The sequence below is a fragment of the Myodes glareolus genome, chromosome 24 (genome assembly GCF_982192425.1).
Source record: "Myodes glareolus chromosome 24, mMyoGla1.1, whole genome shotgun sequence".
Lineage (NCBI taxonomy): Eukaryota > Metazoa > Chordata > Mammalia > Rodentia > Cricetidae > Myodes > Myodes glareolus.
Genome location: NC_142049.1, coordinates 15,306,165 through 15,324,045, shown reverse-complemented (window position 1 = coordinate 15,324,045; position 17,881 = coordinate 15,306,165). Strand labels below are relative to the sequence as shown.

The window sequence follows — 17,881 nt, the reverse complement described above, 5'->3', positions numbered from 1 at the left end:
CCCATCCCTGGTCTGAGCTTCCCTAGTTCACCTCTTATACTTGGAGAAGATTTGACTGCTTGCTGGTCCTGACCATATTCTGGTTCCCAGGGGCTGGCTGAGTTGCCTGTGTCTTCAATGTAGGCTGGGGCATCAGACGTCGGTCTGGGGCAACTTTAGCTCTGCAGGGATGCAATTCCACTGAGTAGATTCTTCAATCTGGGCCATGCTCTGAGATTCTTAAAGGCACAAGGACCACCACAAAGTACAAAGGTCGGGATGAGTGGACACGGAGAGGTGGAACAGCGCCTGTCCCGCCCAATCCCTCAGAGCCTCCACACCCATTATCCACACTTAAAGCAACTGCAGGCACCAACAGGTCTGACACTGAACCAGGCTGCCTGACTAATGTCTTTGGAGGGTGTGGATCTCCCTTCACCACATCTGAACACCTGACCTCCAAGTTCAGCCAATCCACACAGTGAAGGGGGAAAAGAACCTGAAAAAAGACCACACCTCAGGCTACAGTTGAAACACTGACCTTGGAGCTTTAGGGCAGATATCTTTCCAACCTCCCTTTTTACACATTTTAAATCCTTCTGGGAGCCACCTGCCTACAAAGGGGGTAGCTTAGCAGTGTCCTGGAAGAAGTGGAATTTAAGGGCAGGCTTACCCTGGAAGCAAGCACAAGGGCATTCTGGGAGCAGAGCAGATCCACATGGAGCAGCGAGAACAGCTAACGTCCTGATTAGGTTTTAAGAATACTTTAATGATTCTTTCTGAAGCCTCTTCTGGCCTGGTCAGGGGGGTCCACGGCCACATTAATCCTTGTGTAGTAAGTTCTTGAGTACGTTCCCGGTTAAGCCTTTGATTATGTCCATGGGTGAGTCCATGTATGTTGTCATCTAGGAGGAAAAGAGAAGTAACAGGATGTGTTAGGGTCTAGTCTAACCTCCAGGTCTCAGGGACTTGTTATTCCTGGAGCTCAGTTCCCAAGACCCAAGGGAAGGAGGGAGGCAGGGACAGAGAGAGAAGGAAGCAAGGAAGGAACAGGTCTGGATGGAGAGAAAGCCCTAAGCTAGGCTGATGTATGGGTTACATCTCTTTGGGCTAGAGTTTTGGGCCTGGGGCTGAGTGGTTGGAACCCCTGGTAAGGCCTGGAGACTGGAAGGGTTCCCAAGGGCAGTCCTGATTTGTGGAACTAGGGTTCTCAAAACTCCAAAATCAAAATTAGTAGGCTGGTTGAAAATTGGGGGAACTCAGAAAGGAGGACCCAGCGACTGAGATGGGGATGTGTGCAGCTAGAGGAGAGGAGCTTACTGAGTCCATGCCCAGCAGCTTCAGGGCAAAGTGCATGCAGTTGTTGTCCTTAAGATCATAGCGAGGAGGATCTCTGTTCATAGCTTCATATACACGGCGCTTCAGCAACTTAGTGTTAACGCCACCACGTTTGCGAAGTACACGCAAGAGCTTTCGGGTGCGGCTCAACTGACGGAGGCCCTCTTTGTACACCACACCCTCACAGTCTTCCACAAGCATTTCTGTTACACTGTCGCTCATGACTGTGGGGATAGCAGGTCCAGGGCAAATCAGAACTGGCTTTCCTTTTCACCAGTTTTCACCCCAGTACAGCACATCTGTGACTCAGACAAGTTTGTTTTTTGCTCACCCATAAAGTGTATGATCTCTCCGTCGCCACAGTAAACACCCGCGTGGGCCCAATGATATTTGCCTTTGGAATCTGCAACCCAAACAAGAAGAGGTCTCCAGGCTGAGGCTCCTTTTTGTCTAAATCCACCTCATGGAAGTTTTCAAGTAGGAACTTCTCGTCAGGGAAGTACGCAAAGGTGCTGGATGCCTCTCCCGAGCTCTAGGAGGAGAAAAGTCTCAGGCTGCAGGCTGTGTTCACAGGCACAGCTGGGTCATTCTGCTCATCACAGATGGTAGACCTGTCTCAGGGTGGAGCCTAGGCAGAAAGTATTCACTATTAACACCTGCCTCCTTGCCCTAAAGAGACATAAGAGGCCTAAAAACCACAGATGTTCCCTGCCCTGAGCCACCTCTAAGGATCCCATACTGTGCAACAATCAGGAAGAATGAATTCACTGCCCACTGCCCTGGTTCTATCTAAGTTTTGGTTTCAGAGGGGAGAGAGAGAGAGAGAGAGAGAGAGAGAGAGAGAGAGAGAGAGAGAGAGAGAGAGAGAGAGTTGGGCTATTGAAACACTGCTAAAGAACCGGGGACCACCAAGTGACCCCTCACCCCCGGACTCTGAGCATTTTTGTGATCTTATGCCTTTTGGTCAGGGGACATTCTCTCTAACATCCACCAAATAGGGAGAACACCTTCAGCCTAGCTCCCCTCTCATCTCATACCCACAGGGTCAAGCAGAAATCACAGCTGTGGAAGGCAGTGGACTGTCCTGGCCCCTGTTGGTACCCGGCCTAGGGCGGGGACAAGATGAGCCAAGGACTTCTGCTCCACTTACCAGGGATGAAGAGCTGGATGAGACGCTCATCTATGGAGAGAAAAGCCAGTCATTACCGCCGAGTTTGTCACCCTTCCTCCCTGCTCTGGCTGCTCTGTGCAACAATCAGGAAGAATGAATTCACTGCCCTGGTTCTATCTAAGCTTTGGTTTCAGAGGAGAGAGAGAGAGAGAGAGAGAGAGAGAGAGAGAGAGAGAGAGAGAGAGAGAGAGAGAGAGAGAGAGAGAGTTGGGCTATTGAAACACTGCTAAAGAACCGGGGACCACCAAGTGACCCCTCACCCCCGGACTCTGAGCATTTTTGTGATCTTATGCCTTTTGGTCAGGGGACATTCTCTCTAACATCCACCAAATAGGGAGAACACCTTCAGCCTAGCTCCCCTCTCATCTCATACCCACAGGGTCAAGCAGAAATCACAGCTGTGGAAGGCAGTGGACTGTCCTGGCCCCTGTTGGTACCCGGCCTAGGGCGGGGACAAGATGAGCCAAGGACTTCTGCTCCACTTACCAGGGATAAGGAACTGAATGAGACGCTCATCTATGGAGAGAAAAGCCAGTCATTACCACCGGGTTCGTCACCCGTCCTCCCTGCTCTGATTGCTCAGTATCTGAGTGTTGTGCATAAACCTGCTCTAGATGGCTGGTTACAGGTTGAGAGACATGTCCCCTCTCCAAGTGGGATCAAAAAGTCTTTTCTCTCTTGACCTCAATTTTCACATTTGTAACCTGGGGACAATAATGTTGGTGGGGTGGACATCACCTGACCGCTGTGAAGCACTGAGAGCTCCTTGTGATCCTTACAAGGCCAGAGGGTTTATCTAAGGTTTATCTAAGGTCTAGTTTGGCTCCTGAACTTACACATTTGCCTGCAGTGGAGGACTGCAGAGAATACCTCTTTCTCAGCTCAGAGGACACCAATGGATCCTAAGGCTGGTGGCCTCCCTGTGACCCCTGCCTCACAGGTCCAAAGGAATCACTCAAATAGAAAGTCCAGACTCTCCCTCAAATTTCCCACTAGAGTGTGGGCTGAGGGCAGAGAGCCTCTTTGGCTGCCATCAGCTGGGCCTTTGCCCCTTCAAACAAGGCTTCAGGTCCATGGCTGCTGTTCCACCCATAATGAAAAATAATACTTGTTGCCAAAAGCTATATGAAGGCCCCAGTTATCCCCAACAACAATGTCATGTAGATCCTACTGCCATTCTCATTGGAAGATGGGAAAACTGGGGCCTGGGGAGGTTGTTAAGGTTACATCCAAAAAGCGGTAGAAACAGTGTTCAGACTGAGGTGGTCTGACTTAGCCAGGGTATGGGACTGACTCCAGAGTCCTGGGACCTCTTGAATGGTACATAGAACCCCCCCCCCCCGTCTCCAGCTCCCACCAACAGGAAGTATTGACTCCTGCAGTCTTCCTGACTAGAGGAGCAGCTACCCTTGCCTTTAGCATTCATTCATTTAGTCGTTAAAAGTAGAAAGAGCAACACCCTGGAACCATCAGAGTCTGGGACAGAAGTTTTCCAATGCCACAGCCCAGGGCCTGACAATGCTGCCCACCCTGTTGGGGATCCAGGCTTGGAGACCTGAGTCCTTCCTTCTGTTACCCTGCCTATCAGAAGCAGAGCAGTGGCAGGGTGTCCCTGAGACTGGCTTTGGGGTCACTGCTCCCAGCCAGGTACCTACAGCTAAAGCAAGGTCACAGTGGAAGTCCACCTCTTCTGACCATCCTCCCCTTTCTGGGGGCTCTGGTCACTGTGATCCCATCATAATCTGAGCCCATAATGTAAGCTGCTCACCTTGTAGTGAAGATCCCAGGAACATAAAGTTGTAAGCCTGGAGAGAGGAGAGCTGGCAGCCTGCAGGTGTGTCAGCAGCCAAATGTTAACTTTGAACAATGTCTTTTTTCTTAAAGCCAGAAGCTTTCTCAGCGGCCAAAGATCAACTTATAAAGAAAAAAACCTTCGTCTTACCACTGCCACGGACCAAGGTTAACTTCATAACTGCTTATATGTCAGTCCCAGCTGCTCATTTCTCTAATCATTAATCATTGCCTATATGTGACCTTCCTCCTCACATTTTCTTGTATCCTTCTCAGCTAGGTGGCAAACATCTGTGTCAGGACAGTTGCAGGCTTCGGCAAACACCTTAAGCAAATACCCTATACGCAGAGATTGTTAATTTTAAAATGTAAAGGTGACTCTAAGCTTAATCTCAAGATTGTAAAAAAAAATGCATTCATCCCGTGCCTGATGCTTAGTTTTCACTATTAAAAGAGGCTCAAAACTTGTTCCCATTGCTACAGTATCAGAAACTGAACTTTGACTGTGGCGCCAGACAGCTGATAAACTTCATATTTCCTGCTGTATCTGGCATAAAATTTGCTTCTGGTTCATGAAAGACCCCAACCCTAGTCTCCATCTTAAGATGTTTGATCAATTAGGCCTGGGTAAAACAGGATATCTGTGGGCAGCAGAAGCAGTCTTAAGACCGGCTACACCTGCCTAGAGGATGAAAACAGGATATCTGTGGGCAGCAGAAGCAGTCTTGAGAAAACACCCAGGCCTTTGTGTATCAAAACCCAAGGGGGCAGAAATTGAAACTAGCTTAATTTAAACTTGTTTTTGTAGACTTGTTTTTGTAGACTTGTTTTTGTCCTGATGTTGATCCATCCCATATGTTAATTTAATTTGAGTTGACCAATGATGTTGCTGTTGCCATGCTTCCCCGTTATGTAACCCTGAGCCCCTATAAATACTTGCTGGAAAAATACAAGGGGGTGCTCAGTCTCACTGGAGTACTGAGTATCCCATTGGCGCCTTCGACAATAAAGAATCCTCTGGCTGTTTGCATCTATTGGTGTGGCTTATTGAGTCTGGGGGATCCTTCCCTGGACCCTAGAAACTAGGGTCTTTCAGTTCATAGACTTTGGGGTTTGTTCCCCATTAATTTAGCATCCCCAGGATCCAACAGTGGTTACCATACTTCACTCCTTGTGAGATATTCATCTTCTGTTACCAGAGGACAGAGGACAGGTTTCCATGGATCTGGCAGATAAAGGGACTAACCAGGAAGTTCTAGGGCCAAATTCTGGGCACCAGCATCCTAGCCAATCTGAATGAGGCAGCAGCACTTCCCCTATGACCCTGGGGTGGGCAAGAAACCAGAGCCTGGGGCTGGGGTCCAGATAGGTAAATTGCAGTGACATCTAAATTGTATTTTAATAAATAAAGACTGTCTGGAGATCTGAGAGTAAAACAATCCAACTGGTCAGCCTCACAGACCAGGTTACGGTAACTCACAACTTTAATCCCAGTAACCACCATAGCATGCACCTTCATCCCAGTAGCCATACTAGTTGCCATAGAAAGCAGGGGGGTGCATGCCTTTAATTCCAGTGGTGCACACCTTTAATCCCAACCCTAGAGAGGAATATAGGATGGGAGGAGACAGCTCTCAGACAGAGACTCATTCTGAGCTTCTTGGGATCAGGATTGTCATTTTTGGACTGAGGTTGAGGTAGGAGCCACTGGCTGGCTGTTTTGCCTTTCAGATCTTCAGGTTGTTCCCCAATTTCTGACCCTGAATTTTTATTAATTGTCTTTCATTCGGCCTGCAATGTGGTGCATGAACCCACCACCCTGAGATTAAGAGTCTCATGCTCTACCAACTGAGCTAACCTGTATGGATTCATTCTGGAATAAGAAAAATAAGGTTTGATCAAAATGCCTTGACTTCAAAATTTAAGTCAACAGTTATGCTACTTTGGAGAAGAGATTTTGCTTTTGTTTCCACAGGAAGTGAGAGTCTGTGGATTCATTGTTGGTTATGAAAAGCAAGGTTGATTAAGGAATACCCCCTGAAAAGTCTCCAATGGTAACAGATGACACAGATGATCCAATATTTCAGAGTATATTTGTTACAATTTCCACTGAGTTCTACATCCAGAACAGCTTCACGACTGCTGGATGAAATGATCCAGCCTCAGAGAATACTCCAGAAGGACTTGATCATAATCCTAAATTTTCTTTAGGTCCCCATAAGATGACCAGTGCCCTCCAATCAAAAGGAAGTATCCTACAAAACTATGCTCACATTCGCCAAACCTGGATTATGGATGTTTGTATTTGTTTAATGTGTTGGTTACAAGTTGTTTGGATAATGGTCAGGGAAAAAGCAAAACAAAGGAAATTACATTTAAGGTTCTTCCTTTGAAACAACAACAACAAAAAGGCCAGGTGGTACACGACTTTAATCCCAGCAATAAGGAGGAAGACGCAGGTAGATCTCTATGAGTTCATGGTCAGTCTGGTCTACAGAGCAAGTTACAGAATGGGATTCATAGCTACTGAGAAACCCTGTCTCAAAAAAAAATATACAGAGAAAGAGAGAGAGAAAGAGAAGAAGAAAAGAAAGGAAAAGAAAAAGAAAATTATAAATATGATAAGATAGAAAGATAGATTATTGAATCTACTCTGAAAAGAAAAAGTGAAGATGTAAATACGATGAGATAAAAAGGTAATTATAGCACCTACTTTTTAAAAAAAGGAACTATTAATTTGTATAATGATTCAAATTTAATTTTAATTTTGTTAAAACATGTAATATACACATTTCTAATCTTGTCCAAGGTATTATATCTATACAGTTCATTTAACAATGTAATGCAAATTTCTAGTCCTTGAAAATTATTATTATCAACTGTGTAGGATAATAACAAAATATAGGTTAATAGTTAATGACCTAATATAATCGAACTTGTAGTCACATTTAGATATCTTATCAAGGTCAAACAAAGATATAATTTAGATTGATAGATTATCTTCAAAAACTTCAGAGATCTACAGAATTTGGAATTTAAGATGTTTTAATGACCTAAGTTTTTCTTTTTTATGATAATGTGATATGGGAGGTTCTTCTGTCTGTGTGTTGCTTTTCTTGCTTAATGAATAAAGAAACTGTCTTTGCCTATTGATAGGACAGACCTTAGGTTGGTGGGGAAGATGAAACTGAATGCTGGGAGAAGGAAGGCAGAGAGAGAGAAACTGCATGGGAATCTTACCTGGTAAGCCATAGCCAAGTGGCAATATACAGACTAATGGAGATGGGATAAATTAATATAAGAGTTAGCCAATAAGAAGCTAGAGCTAATGGGCCAAGCAATTATTTAATTAATACAGTTTCTGGGTGGCCATGATGAACAAGTGGTTCCTTGCAACAACAATAAGACATGTCTGCTCCTGGCAGCACCAATCTACTTCAGAGAAAATAATGGGCCTCAAAAAACCTCCACGTGGAGTTTACTTTCTTCACGGTGAAAGTAAGACACTGGGCAAGAAAATGCTCCTGCCTCAACTGCTGACATTATGCTGTCCTAATTAGACAAGCAGAACACAAAATATCCTGCTTCACGGAAAAGTCTGTTAAGTATGCTAGCCCTGTAGGCCAAAGATGGATGCCCCAATGTTGCAGAGGAACTCTGGGTGACTGTCCAGGCAACCAGCTGTTTCTGTCATTTCTCACATTTCTTGAAAGTCGCTTGCTTGCACCTTCTGCTTACTCAGTTAATATTATTTATTCTTGGGTATCTGAGGGAGTTGAAGATTAGATAGCTATAGGACAATTTATCAGATACAGAGAGCAAGTTATGATAGAAAGTCAAGTAGGTATAAGACTTTGGACTTACCAAGATAGGATAGATATGAAATATTTTTTCTGAATTTGCCAAATGCAAGTGGGCTAGACATTGTTGATGTAGTTATTGCCTGTGTATATTGTATATAGTCATTGTACTTACTGTATATAGTTTTCTTATATTATTTATAGCCTTCTTTTCATTTTAGACAAAAAGGGGAAATGTAGGGACATTTCAATTGTATTTTAATAACTAAAGACTGCCTGACTATCTGAGAGTATAACAGTACCAGTGGTCAGCCTTACAGACCAGGTTATACACGCCTTTACTCTCAGTAACTGCAATGACGTCACCTTTCATCCCAGTAGCCACACTGGTTGCCAAAAAATTGGGTGGGGAATGCCTTAAACCCCGGCAGTGCACATTTTTAATCCCAGCCCTAGAGAGGAATATAAGACAGGGGGAATTAGTTCTCAGACAGAGGCTCTTTCTGAGCTCCCTGGAGGCAGGATCATCATTGTGGAACAAGGTCGAGGTAAGAGTCAGTGGCTGACCATTTTGCTTCTCAGATCTTCAGGTTGAACCCCAGTTTCTGACACTGAGCTTTTATTAATCGTATTTCAGTAAATGGCTCCTCCTTCCCCTCCTCCCACCTTTCATCATCTGACATCCATGACTGCCCGTTCTCCTCAGCTCCTTTCCCTCATTCTTTACTGGTTTCGGGGAACTCAAGGCTTCATCTCCACGCTGCCTTGGACAGAGGACAGGAGCTAGTTTTCAATCCCCATGAATTATTGAGGTTTGATTTGTGCTCTGTTCTAGGGGACACACTTTGCACCCTTGCAAGTGTATTTTGCAGATTCGGGTGTAGTGTTCAGTGAGCGCACCTATGTCAGGGTGGTGGCGATATTGCTCAAATCACCTCTGGCTATATTAACTTTATTTTTTTTCCTACAGTTTTCTGTCTGTTAAGAGGAATGGTAAGGTTTCCTGCTAAGTACAGGGGCAGAACCGTCTTCCGTTCATCCTATAGATTTTGCTCTGTGGAGTTGGAAACTCTTACTACATGTAGAAACCTTTTATGACTGCGGCATCTTTGGATGAGCTGAGGTTTATCAATATGAATGTCCCCCATAGCTCTGCGAATGCTCGAGTTGAAGTCTTGATCTAACACTAGGATTGCTAATCGTATCCGCGTCTTTATCACTCATTGGCTTTCCTTTTTCCCTTTCACTTGCAATCTGTTTGTGTATTTGCATTTATGTTTGATTTTGAGATGGGAGTCTCACTTGTTGCTCAGGCTGATCTCAGCTCTAGGCTCAAGTACACTCCATAGGCCTGGCTTTATGTCACTGTGTTTTAAAAAATACATAATAGGACATATTCGGGTCCTCCTTTTCACTCCAGATATAATATTTAATTTGGTAATTAATATGGTTAAACTTTGATCTACCATTATTCACCTGTTTTTCCTTTCTGGTGTGTGTGTGTGTGTGTGTGTGTGTGTGTGTGTGTGTGTGTGTGTGTGTCCTTTTGTTCTCTATTTCTTGTATCATTTTGGTATATTTGAATATTTTCACTAATTCACTTTAAGATGGGCATGGCAGCACACACCTGCAATTCCAGCACCCAGGAAGCTGAAGAAGGAGGAACTGAGAGTTTGAGAGCAGCCTGGGCTACATAGTGAGTCCCAGACTCACCTGGGTTCTATAACCTGTGTCATACAGTAAGACTCTGATCCAGAATGACTCCATTTTCATTATCTGCTGGCTTTAACTCCAGTTCTTTTTCTTATGTATTAGCAGTCTCTTTAGAGATGACAATGTAACTAGTTTTCCAGCTGGACAGTTAGCTTAATTGGTTAGGGCATAGTGCTAATAATATAATAATACATAGTTTACACAAACTACTTAGTTATAGAGCTTGCATCTGCACAGCCAGCGTTGTAGCTCTGGTCCCACCATCCCTGCCTGTCTTAAGTCATGTTTGTCATATGTACATGATACACCTCACAGAATTTTACAAATTTGGCTTTGAAACACTGTATATGTTAAGAGAGAGTAAGGGGAGTAAGGATGTCCCTCATAGTTACATGCTTGAAGGTCTAAGTGTGTATCTGATACTATTTCCGTTTAGACAGATGAAATTCCTTCAGCATTTCTCATGGATGCTTCATTGTTTGGGGACCAGCAAGGAAGCAGTCCATCATGGTGGGAGGGCATGGCAGAGCAGAGCTGCTCACACAGTGACCAGGAAGTTGTGACACAGGGAGAGAGGCCAGGGGTAAAGATGCCCTGCAAAGATGTGTCCCCCACCACACTGCCCAGTGACCTGCCTGCTGCAACCATGCCTCCCTCCTAAGTCATATATAAGGTCCTTGCTGGGTTGATCCTCTGCTGAGGTCAGCATCCTTGGACCAGTCATCTCTCAGTGGCCAGCTACTCAGCAGGCATTCAGGACAGGAGCCTTCTGAGTGGACACTGCCTAGTCAGGCTGGGGTAATTTCTAAGGCTGCCCAGGGCTCTCTTCATTCTTTCTTGGAATTGTGATTTGTTTTTTTTTTCCTGTCTAAACAAATTATTTTTAAAGAAACAATTTGAAGCTCCAATATTATTGCTTCACTTGATCTAGTTTGTTATTGAGGTTTTGGGGTGATGTCTATTTTTTCACTCATTTTATTTATATATTTATATTTTTTATTATTTATTTAATTTTGGGGTTTTTTTGAGATAGCATTATTCTGTGTAGTCCTGGCTGTCCTGGAACTCACTCTGTGATGTGGGGTTTACCTGTGTATGCTGTGAATATGTTTTATTACCAATGATTAATAAAGAATCTGTTTTGGCTCTGTAGAAATATCAGGTGTTGCTTGGACCTGATAAAATGCTGTTTGAGGTGAAACCAAGTCAACTCCCTAGGGCTTAAAGCAGGATCCTTTCCTATCACCACAGCATCAGCCGGACACTCTCCTTCTATCTAATCTACCAGGAAACACAGGGGTTAATTACTGAGGACTATCATTGTAGGGTTAGTACCTCTGGGGTCCTGCTGGTTCTCACTTCCCAGACATGTTTGGTCCTCTTGAACCACCAGCTCTGTGGCCAACAGTTGGTAGTCCTACAAAACTAGGTAAGTAGGGAAGGTCCAGGTCTCCAGAAACATCCCATGGGAGTGAGGACATATAACAATGACACAGATTCCATGAGTGAGGCAGAGACATAGCACCCAAGGGTCTTCAATTCGTAGCATCCCAGGAATTCAGAGAGGGTTGATTTGCAGATGTCACAGGCTGCGTAGTTATTTATGAAGCCTACAGGGCACTTCCTGCTTACTCAATTAGTATTATTTCCTTCCTGGGTCTCTGAAGGAGTTGAAGACTAGATAGCAATAGTTTTCCTTGTTTACCTAACATAATAAACAGAAAGTTTTGATAGAAGGTAATTATGTACAAGAATTTGGACTTACCAGGATAGCATAGATACAGAGTATTTTCTCTGAATTTGTCAAACACAAATGGACTAGACATTGTATATGTATTTATTGCCTAAATATATATTATATAGACTCGTTGTACTTAAACAAGTATAAGATGTGAAGAAACAGCTCTCACACAGTCTCATTCTGAGGTCTCCTGGAGGCAGGATTGCCATTTTCATACTGAGGTCAAGGTAAAAGCCAGTGACTGGCAGGTTTCTTTTTTATGGTCTTCAGGTTGAACCCCAATATCTGTCTCTGAGCTTTTATTAATTGTTCTTCAGTATCTCATTTACTTCCTATTCTAACTTGCATTACCAAAAGTATATCTTAATGTCTCTCAATGTATACACTTGTTGGGACATTGTTCTAGATGAGTAATTATTTTATTCACAGGTCTCATTTGTCCAGTGGTTTTCAGATTCCTTAGATGGATGCCTTCATTCTTCTGAAAGACAAAAGCAAAACCCTGCTCCAACCCAAACTTTGGGGAGGTTCCCTTTTGACAAGGTCCATATGATCAATTGAGAAGAACTTGTTAATTGTATAAGTTAGTTTGATAAACTATCACCTCTTTCATTCAAGAACACTCTTGTTCAAATATAACCTTTACCAATTTTGATGGTATCCATAGACTTTCATCTCCTGTAGAAACAAAAACAAAACCCCTTTCCCAATGCAACACATATTCTGATTTCCATTCCGAGGTCAACATAACTTTAAAGTAGACAGGGGTGTTGTGGGAGTAACTTCCGCTGCCTCAACCAATAGTTGCTGAAATACGTACGAGCCCACAGTGCAGCGGGGAGCGACTTCCGCTCCGTCAGCCAATAGCTACTGAAATACCAGCCCACTGGGGCGTGGTATATTTCTCTTTTAAAAAGAGAAGCAGTTCCGGATCAGGCCCTCTTGGTTCTGGCTCTTGGTTCCGGTGCTTGCTCCTGGCTCCTGCTCCCGGCTCCTGCGACTAGGCTCCCTTTCTGACGGTTTATGGTGTATGTAAGTTTTACCCCCCAAAATAAATAACCCCTTAAAACATAACTGGTGTGGGATTGATTCGCCGATAATTGACGCCCAACGTTTGGTTTAAGAACCGCCCCACCCCCCCACCCCCAGCTCGGCCTCCCAGGATACACAGGTCCGGACAGTCTCTGCCGGCTTACTTTGCCCTGTTCAGCACGGATTTTTAAATTTCTCCTTGCAACGTGAGTCAAAGAGCTCACAGCGCAAGCTCCCTTTGAAGCTCCAGCAAGCTGTTTGAAACCCCTGCCATCCGCCATAACTGATTAGGAGTGCTGCAAGCAGCTTGACCCTTAATCCCAGCACAGGGACACGGGGCCCAAAGCACTAGGCCTCTTTAGCAACAGCGCAGTGGCTGTGTCACGACCCTCTGCATCCGGTTGAACAGAGCAGCAGGGCCTTGTTTATTGCCTTGTTTATTGGCCACTAGAAGCTCTCTGACCTTTTGTGATCTGTGGATTTAACCTCTGGATTTGAGTGTATATATTCTAGAGTTTACTTCCTCAATCAACACCACTGCCACGTGGATTCAGGTGCGCCCCACCTCCTACTGGCAGGCAACGGTCATTACAGGTAAGATTTTTCTTTTCGGTTGAAAATAAATAAATACATACATACATACAAGTACAATTTCCTTTGATTGAAAATGTCGGAAAATATTACTATCCAAAAGTTCAATGGTTTTTTCAATTGCACTATGGAGGATATTCTGAAGGATGTCTCAGATATTCCTCTTACTTTGTTATTCCTGGGATCTGTTGCTTTTCTGGTGTTTGGCTATTTTATAAGAAAGATACAGTCCTTACAGACTGAATCTACAATGCTGAGGGCAGAGATTAAAACCTTAAGAACAATTCAGACTGATACCAACCTCCTCAAAAAAGAGTTTGGAGATTTCAAGGAAGAAACTAGATCAGAGTTTGGAGATTTCAAGGAGAAAACTAGATCAGAGTTTGGAGTTTTCAAGGAGGAAACTAGATCAGAGTTTGGAGATTTCAAGGAGGAAACTAGATCAGAGTTTGGAGTTTTCAAGCAGGAGACTAGATCAGAGTTTGGAGTTCTCAAGGAGGAGACTAGATCTTTGTTTGATATGACTCGGTTGACTGACCAAAATATCAAGAAGGTACAGTCTGATATTGCTTCTTTAGAAGGGAGCGTCACTGCTCTGGAGGAGGGTACAACCAAAATGACTCATAACCTCCAGTCCATGACTGTAAGTGCTGAAACATTAGCTGAGAGGATTATAACCATTGAATGTGAAAATCGGACTTTATCAAAAGGGTATGATAGATTAATTGACAGGATTTCCATACAAGAAGGCACAGTACATGCCATGAGGATTATGTCCAAGGAGGATATCGTATCTCTAACGGACAAGCTCCACGCCTTGGAATTATCAATGAAGGCGATTGTGTCCAAGGAGGAAATAGTGTCTCTGACGGACAAGCTCCATGCCTTAGAATCGTTAATGAAGGCTTTGGAGCATAATACTGGACAGGAAATTCAGGACTTACAGAAGGCAATGGTGAGCAGATTTAATAAGATTGAGGAAATCATAGACTCTGATGAACAGGAGCAAAAGGTAGAAAGGCAACCTTCACCTCAAAAAACTCTCAGTCTACATAGAGTTATACCTGCCTTTCCAGTAATAACATCAGAAAAGATAACTGGCTCCAAAACCCCTAAGGTCATTAAAGAACATACATGGGAGCCTATACGTATGAATGATCTGAAAGAATTTAAACAAGCAATTGTGAATTATGGACTACATTCATCCTTTGTTAGGGAGATGTTAAAATCCTGGGCTCTGAGCAACAGGGCCACTCCTCAAGATTGGAACCAGCTCACATCAGCTGTCCTTGAGAACGAACCTTTATGGCATTTCAAATGCCTATTCAAACAAGAGGCCAGACTTTTACAACAACAAGAATCAGCGAAAGGAATTGAGGTTTCTCTAGATCAAATTCTAGGGGAAGGACCTTACTCTGATCCTCAGGAACAAGCTTTTTATGATGAAAACATTTTATCCATATGTGCTACAGCAGCTCTAAGGGCCTGGGACAGGGTTCAAGACTCAGGTAGAATCGTATGTCAGGGTCAAACAGGGTCAGAGAGAACCCTTTAGTGACTTTTTGCAACGACTAACTAAGGCTGTACAAATAGGGATACCTGATCCAGAAGCAAGAAATATAGTAATTGAGTCTTTGGCTTATGAGAATGCCAATGTAGAATGCAAAAGGATCCTGGGGCCTTTAAAGCTCAGATCAGCGCCTTTGGATGAATGGGTTTTACATACAATGAATGTTGATACATTTGATTATGGCAATGAAACATGGGTACAAGAAGGAATTTCCAAAGGTAAAAGGAGACATCAGATTACAAAATGCTTTCATTGTGGCAAAATGGGACACATGAAAAGGGACTGCAGACAATGGAATTCCAGGAATAATGCCTCTTCTAGGAATAACAGGAATAGGAGGACTCAGCCTTCAGGTTTATGTAGGAGATGTGGAAAGGGCAGGCATTGGACGAATGAGTGTAGGTCAACAAGAGATAAACAGGGCAACCCGTTGCCATCGGGAAACTCAATAGGGGGCCTCTCGAAGGCCCCCATGGCAAATGTGGTCCAGTCATTTCCAATCACTGCAGAGAACATGCCTCTTCAGGGAAATTAGAATGCCCCATGCCTGCTGTTAAAAGCAATAACGGCCTGAAGGATGAGTTAAATGTGGTGAATGAATCAAGAAATCTAAGAGGACAAAGTAAACTAATATTCTGGCAGACTTCTATAAATGAACAAAGACCACAGCTAAGAGTGTGTGTAAATGGCAAACTTATTACTGGCTTACTGGACACAGGTGCGGATGTAAGTATCATTACACCAGAGTCTTGGCATCCGCATTGGCCTCTTCAGGAGGTAGATATTCAGTTCTTAGGAATTGGAACCCTATCTCGAGTAAGACAAAGCACGAGATGGGTCAATTGTATAGGTCCAGACGGACAAATAGGAAAACTAAGGCCATATGTAGCAAATATTGCAGTGAATTTATGGGGCCGTGACCTAATGCAGCAATGGAACACCCAAATTAACATTCCTGCTGCTTCCAGAGCCTATATTTCTGAGGACAATATTACAAGATCTTACAGATGGCGGAAACCAGCCATTAGAGCTATACAAGAACACAACACAATTGATGGCTCTTCAGAGGTACCAACAGCCATGCCTCTACAATGGTTGACTGAAAAACCAATATGGACTAAACAGTGGCCTTTAGCTGAGGAAAAGTTACAGGCTTTAGAACAGCTGGTACAAGAGCAATTAGATGCTGGACATATAGAAGAATCTACCAGCCCTTGGAACTCTCTTGTATTTGTTGTTAAGAAAAAATCTGGTAAATGGAGAATGGTGACAGATCTTAGAGCTATCAACAAGGTTATTCAACCTATGGGCCCTCTGCAATCTGGAATTCCTCTGCCCTCCCTGTTACCAAAGGGATGGCCTCTTATAGTTATTGATCTGAAAGATTGTTTCTTCATTATACCATTACAAGAAAAAGATAGAGAAAAGTTTGCCTTCACAGTGCCTACCTATAATAACTCTCAGCCTGCAAGGAGGTACCAGTGGACCGTCCTCCCACAGGGAATGTTGAACTCTCCCACCCTGTGCCAATATTTTGTAAGCCAACCATTGAAAATTATACGCAAACAATTTCCTAAGTCCATAATATACCACTATATGGATGATATCCTGATATCTGATCAAAACAAAGATACCTTAGAAAGGCTGTTTGAAGAAGTAAAACTAGTATTACCTAAATGGGGATTGCAAATTGCTCCTGAAAAAATTCAGAGAGGAGATTCTGTTAATTATTTAGGTTATAAAATAGGCTTACAAAGAATTAAGACTCAAAAGGCACAAATCAGGAGAGACCGGTTACGAACTCTTAATGACTTTCAAAGATTATTGGGAGACATTTCCAGTCTACGACCAGCTGCTGGGATAACACCTGATCTAATAATTCATTTAAACAAAACCTTAGATGGTGACAAAGATTTGAATAGTCCCAGAGAGTTAACAGCTGAAGCAGAAAAGGAACTGATGATGGTTGAGGAAAAATTACAGGAGGCACATGTAGATAGGGTGGATCCAAATCTTAGTTGCATTCTAGTTATATTACCTTCCAGAATTTCTCCTACAGGAATTTTAATGCAGAGGGAAGATACTATTTTAGAATGGATCTTCTTACCACACAAACCAAGTAAAAAATTAAAAACTTATGTGGAAAAAGTCTCTGAATTGATTATAAAAGGAAAATTGAGACTTCGTCAATTAGCAGGTATAGACCCAGCAGAAATTATAGTGCCTTTCACTGCTGATGAGATAAAAAAGTTGTGGTAAGACAATGAACCATGGCAAAGAGCTTGTGCTAATTTTTTGGGAGAAATCAATAACAATTACCCAAAAAGCAAGAGACTTAACTTTATAAAGAGAACTTCTTAGATCCTCCCTCGAATTGTCCATGATGCTCCAATAACCAGAGCCCATACATTTTATACCGATGCTAATAAATCAGAGAAAGCAGGTTACAAATCAGAAGAATTGAGTAAAGTGGAACAAAGTCCTTATGATTCTGTCCAGAAGGCAGAATTATATGCCATCCTTATGGTGCTTAGGGATTTTAAAGAACCTCTTAATATAATTACTGACTCACAATATGCAGAAAGAGTTATTTTGCATATTGAAACTGCTGAATTTATACCTGATGATACAGAACTGACCTCATTGTTTATCCAGGTACAAGACATGATCAGAAACAGGCTCTGCCCTATGTATATAATGCATATCCGATCCCATACGGGTCTGCCAGGTCCTCTAGCACAAGGTAATGCAGATATTGATCAATTATTGATTGGTAGTGTGCTGGAGGCACCTGAATTTCATAAAAAACATCATGTCAATAGCAAAGGCTTGAAAAAAGAGTTTTCTATTACATGGCAACAAGCTAAGGAGATTGTAAAGAAATGCCCTACTTGCTCTTTTTATAACCAAACACCATTGCCTGCAGGGACTAATCCAAAGGGTATTAAAAGGAATGAAATTTGGCAGATGGATGTGTTTCACTTTCCAGAATTTGGCAAGTTAAAATATGTACATCACACCATTGACACTTATTCAGGCTTTCAGTGGGCAACCGCTTTAAGCTCAGAAAAAGCTGACTCAGTAATCACACATTTATTAGAAGTTATGGCCATTATGGGTATACCTGCACAAACAAAAACAGATAATGGTCTAGC

The 17,881-nt window shown here is 43.1% G+C and overlaps 2 protein-coding genes across 2 annotated transcripts in view; both read right to left on the bottom strand.

Annotated features, from left to right (window-relative positions):
• The window catches only part of LOC125400818 (uncharacterized), a 33,986-nt gene extending 29,632 nt beyond the window's left edge, over nucleotides 1–4,354 (bottom strand). The window contains exon 1 of the mRNA XM_087901418.1: nucleotides 4,257–4,354. The gene's annotated coding sequence lies outside the window, so the exon portion shown is untranslated. The remainder of the gene's footprint in view (nucleotides 1–4,256) is intronic.
• The window catches only part of LOC146889878 (uncharacterized), a 37,881-nt gene continuing 20,727 nt past the window's right edge, over nucleotides 728–17,881 (bottom strand). Inside the window, exons 2-6 of the mRNA XM_087901426.1 lie at nucleotides 2,975–3,004; nucleotides 2,468–2,497; nucleotides 1,649–1,720; nucleotides 1,300–1,541; nucleotides 728–884 (exon numbers count right to left, since the gene is read on the bottom strand). Coding sequence (XP_087757552.1) covers nucleotides 801–884; nucleotides 1,300–1,541; nucleotides 1,649–1,720; nucleotides 2,468–2,497; nucleotides 2,975–3,004 — 458 coding nt within the window. The 3' untranslated portion in view covers nucleotides 728–800. The remainder of the gene's footprint in view (nucleotides 885–1,299; nucleotides 1,542–1,648; nucleotides 1,721–2,467; nucleotides 2,498–2,974; nucleotides 3,005–17,881) is intronic.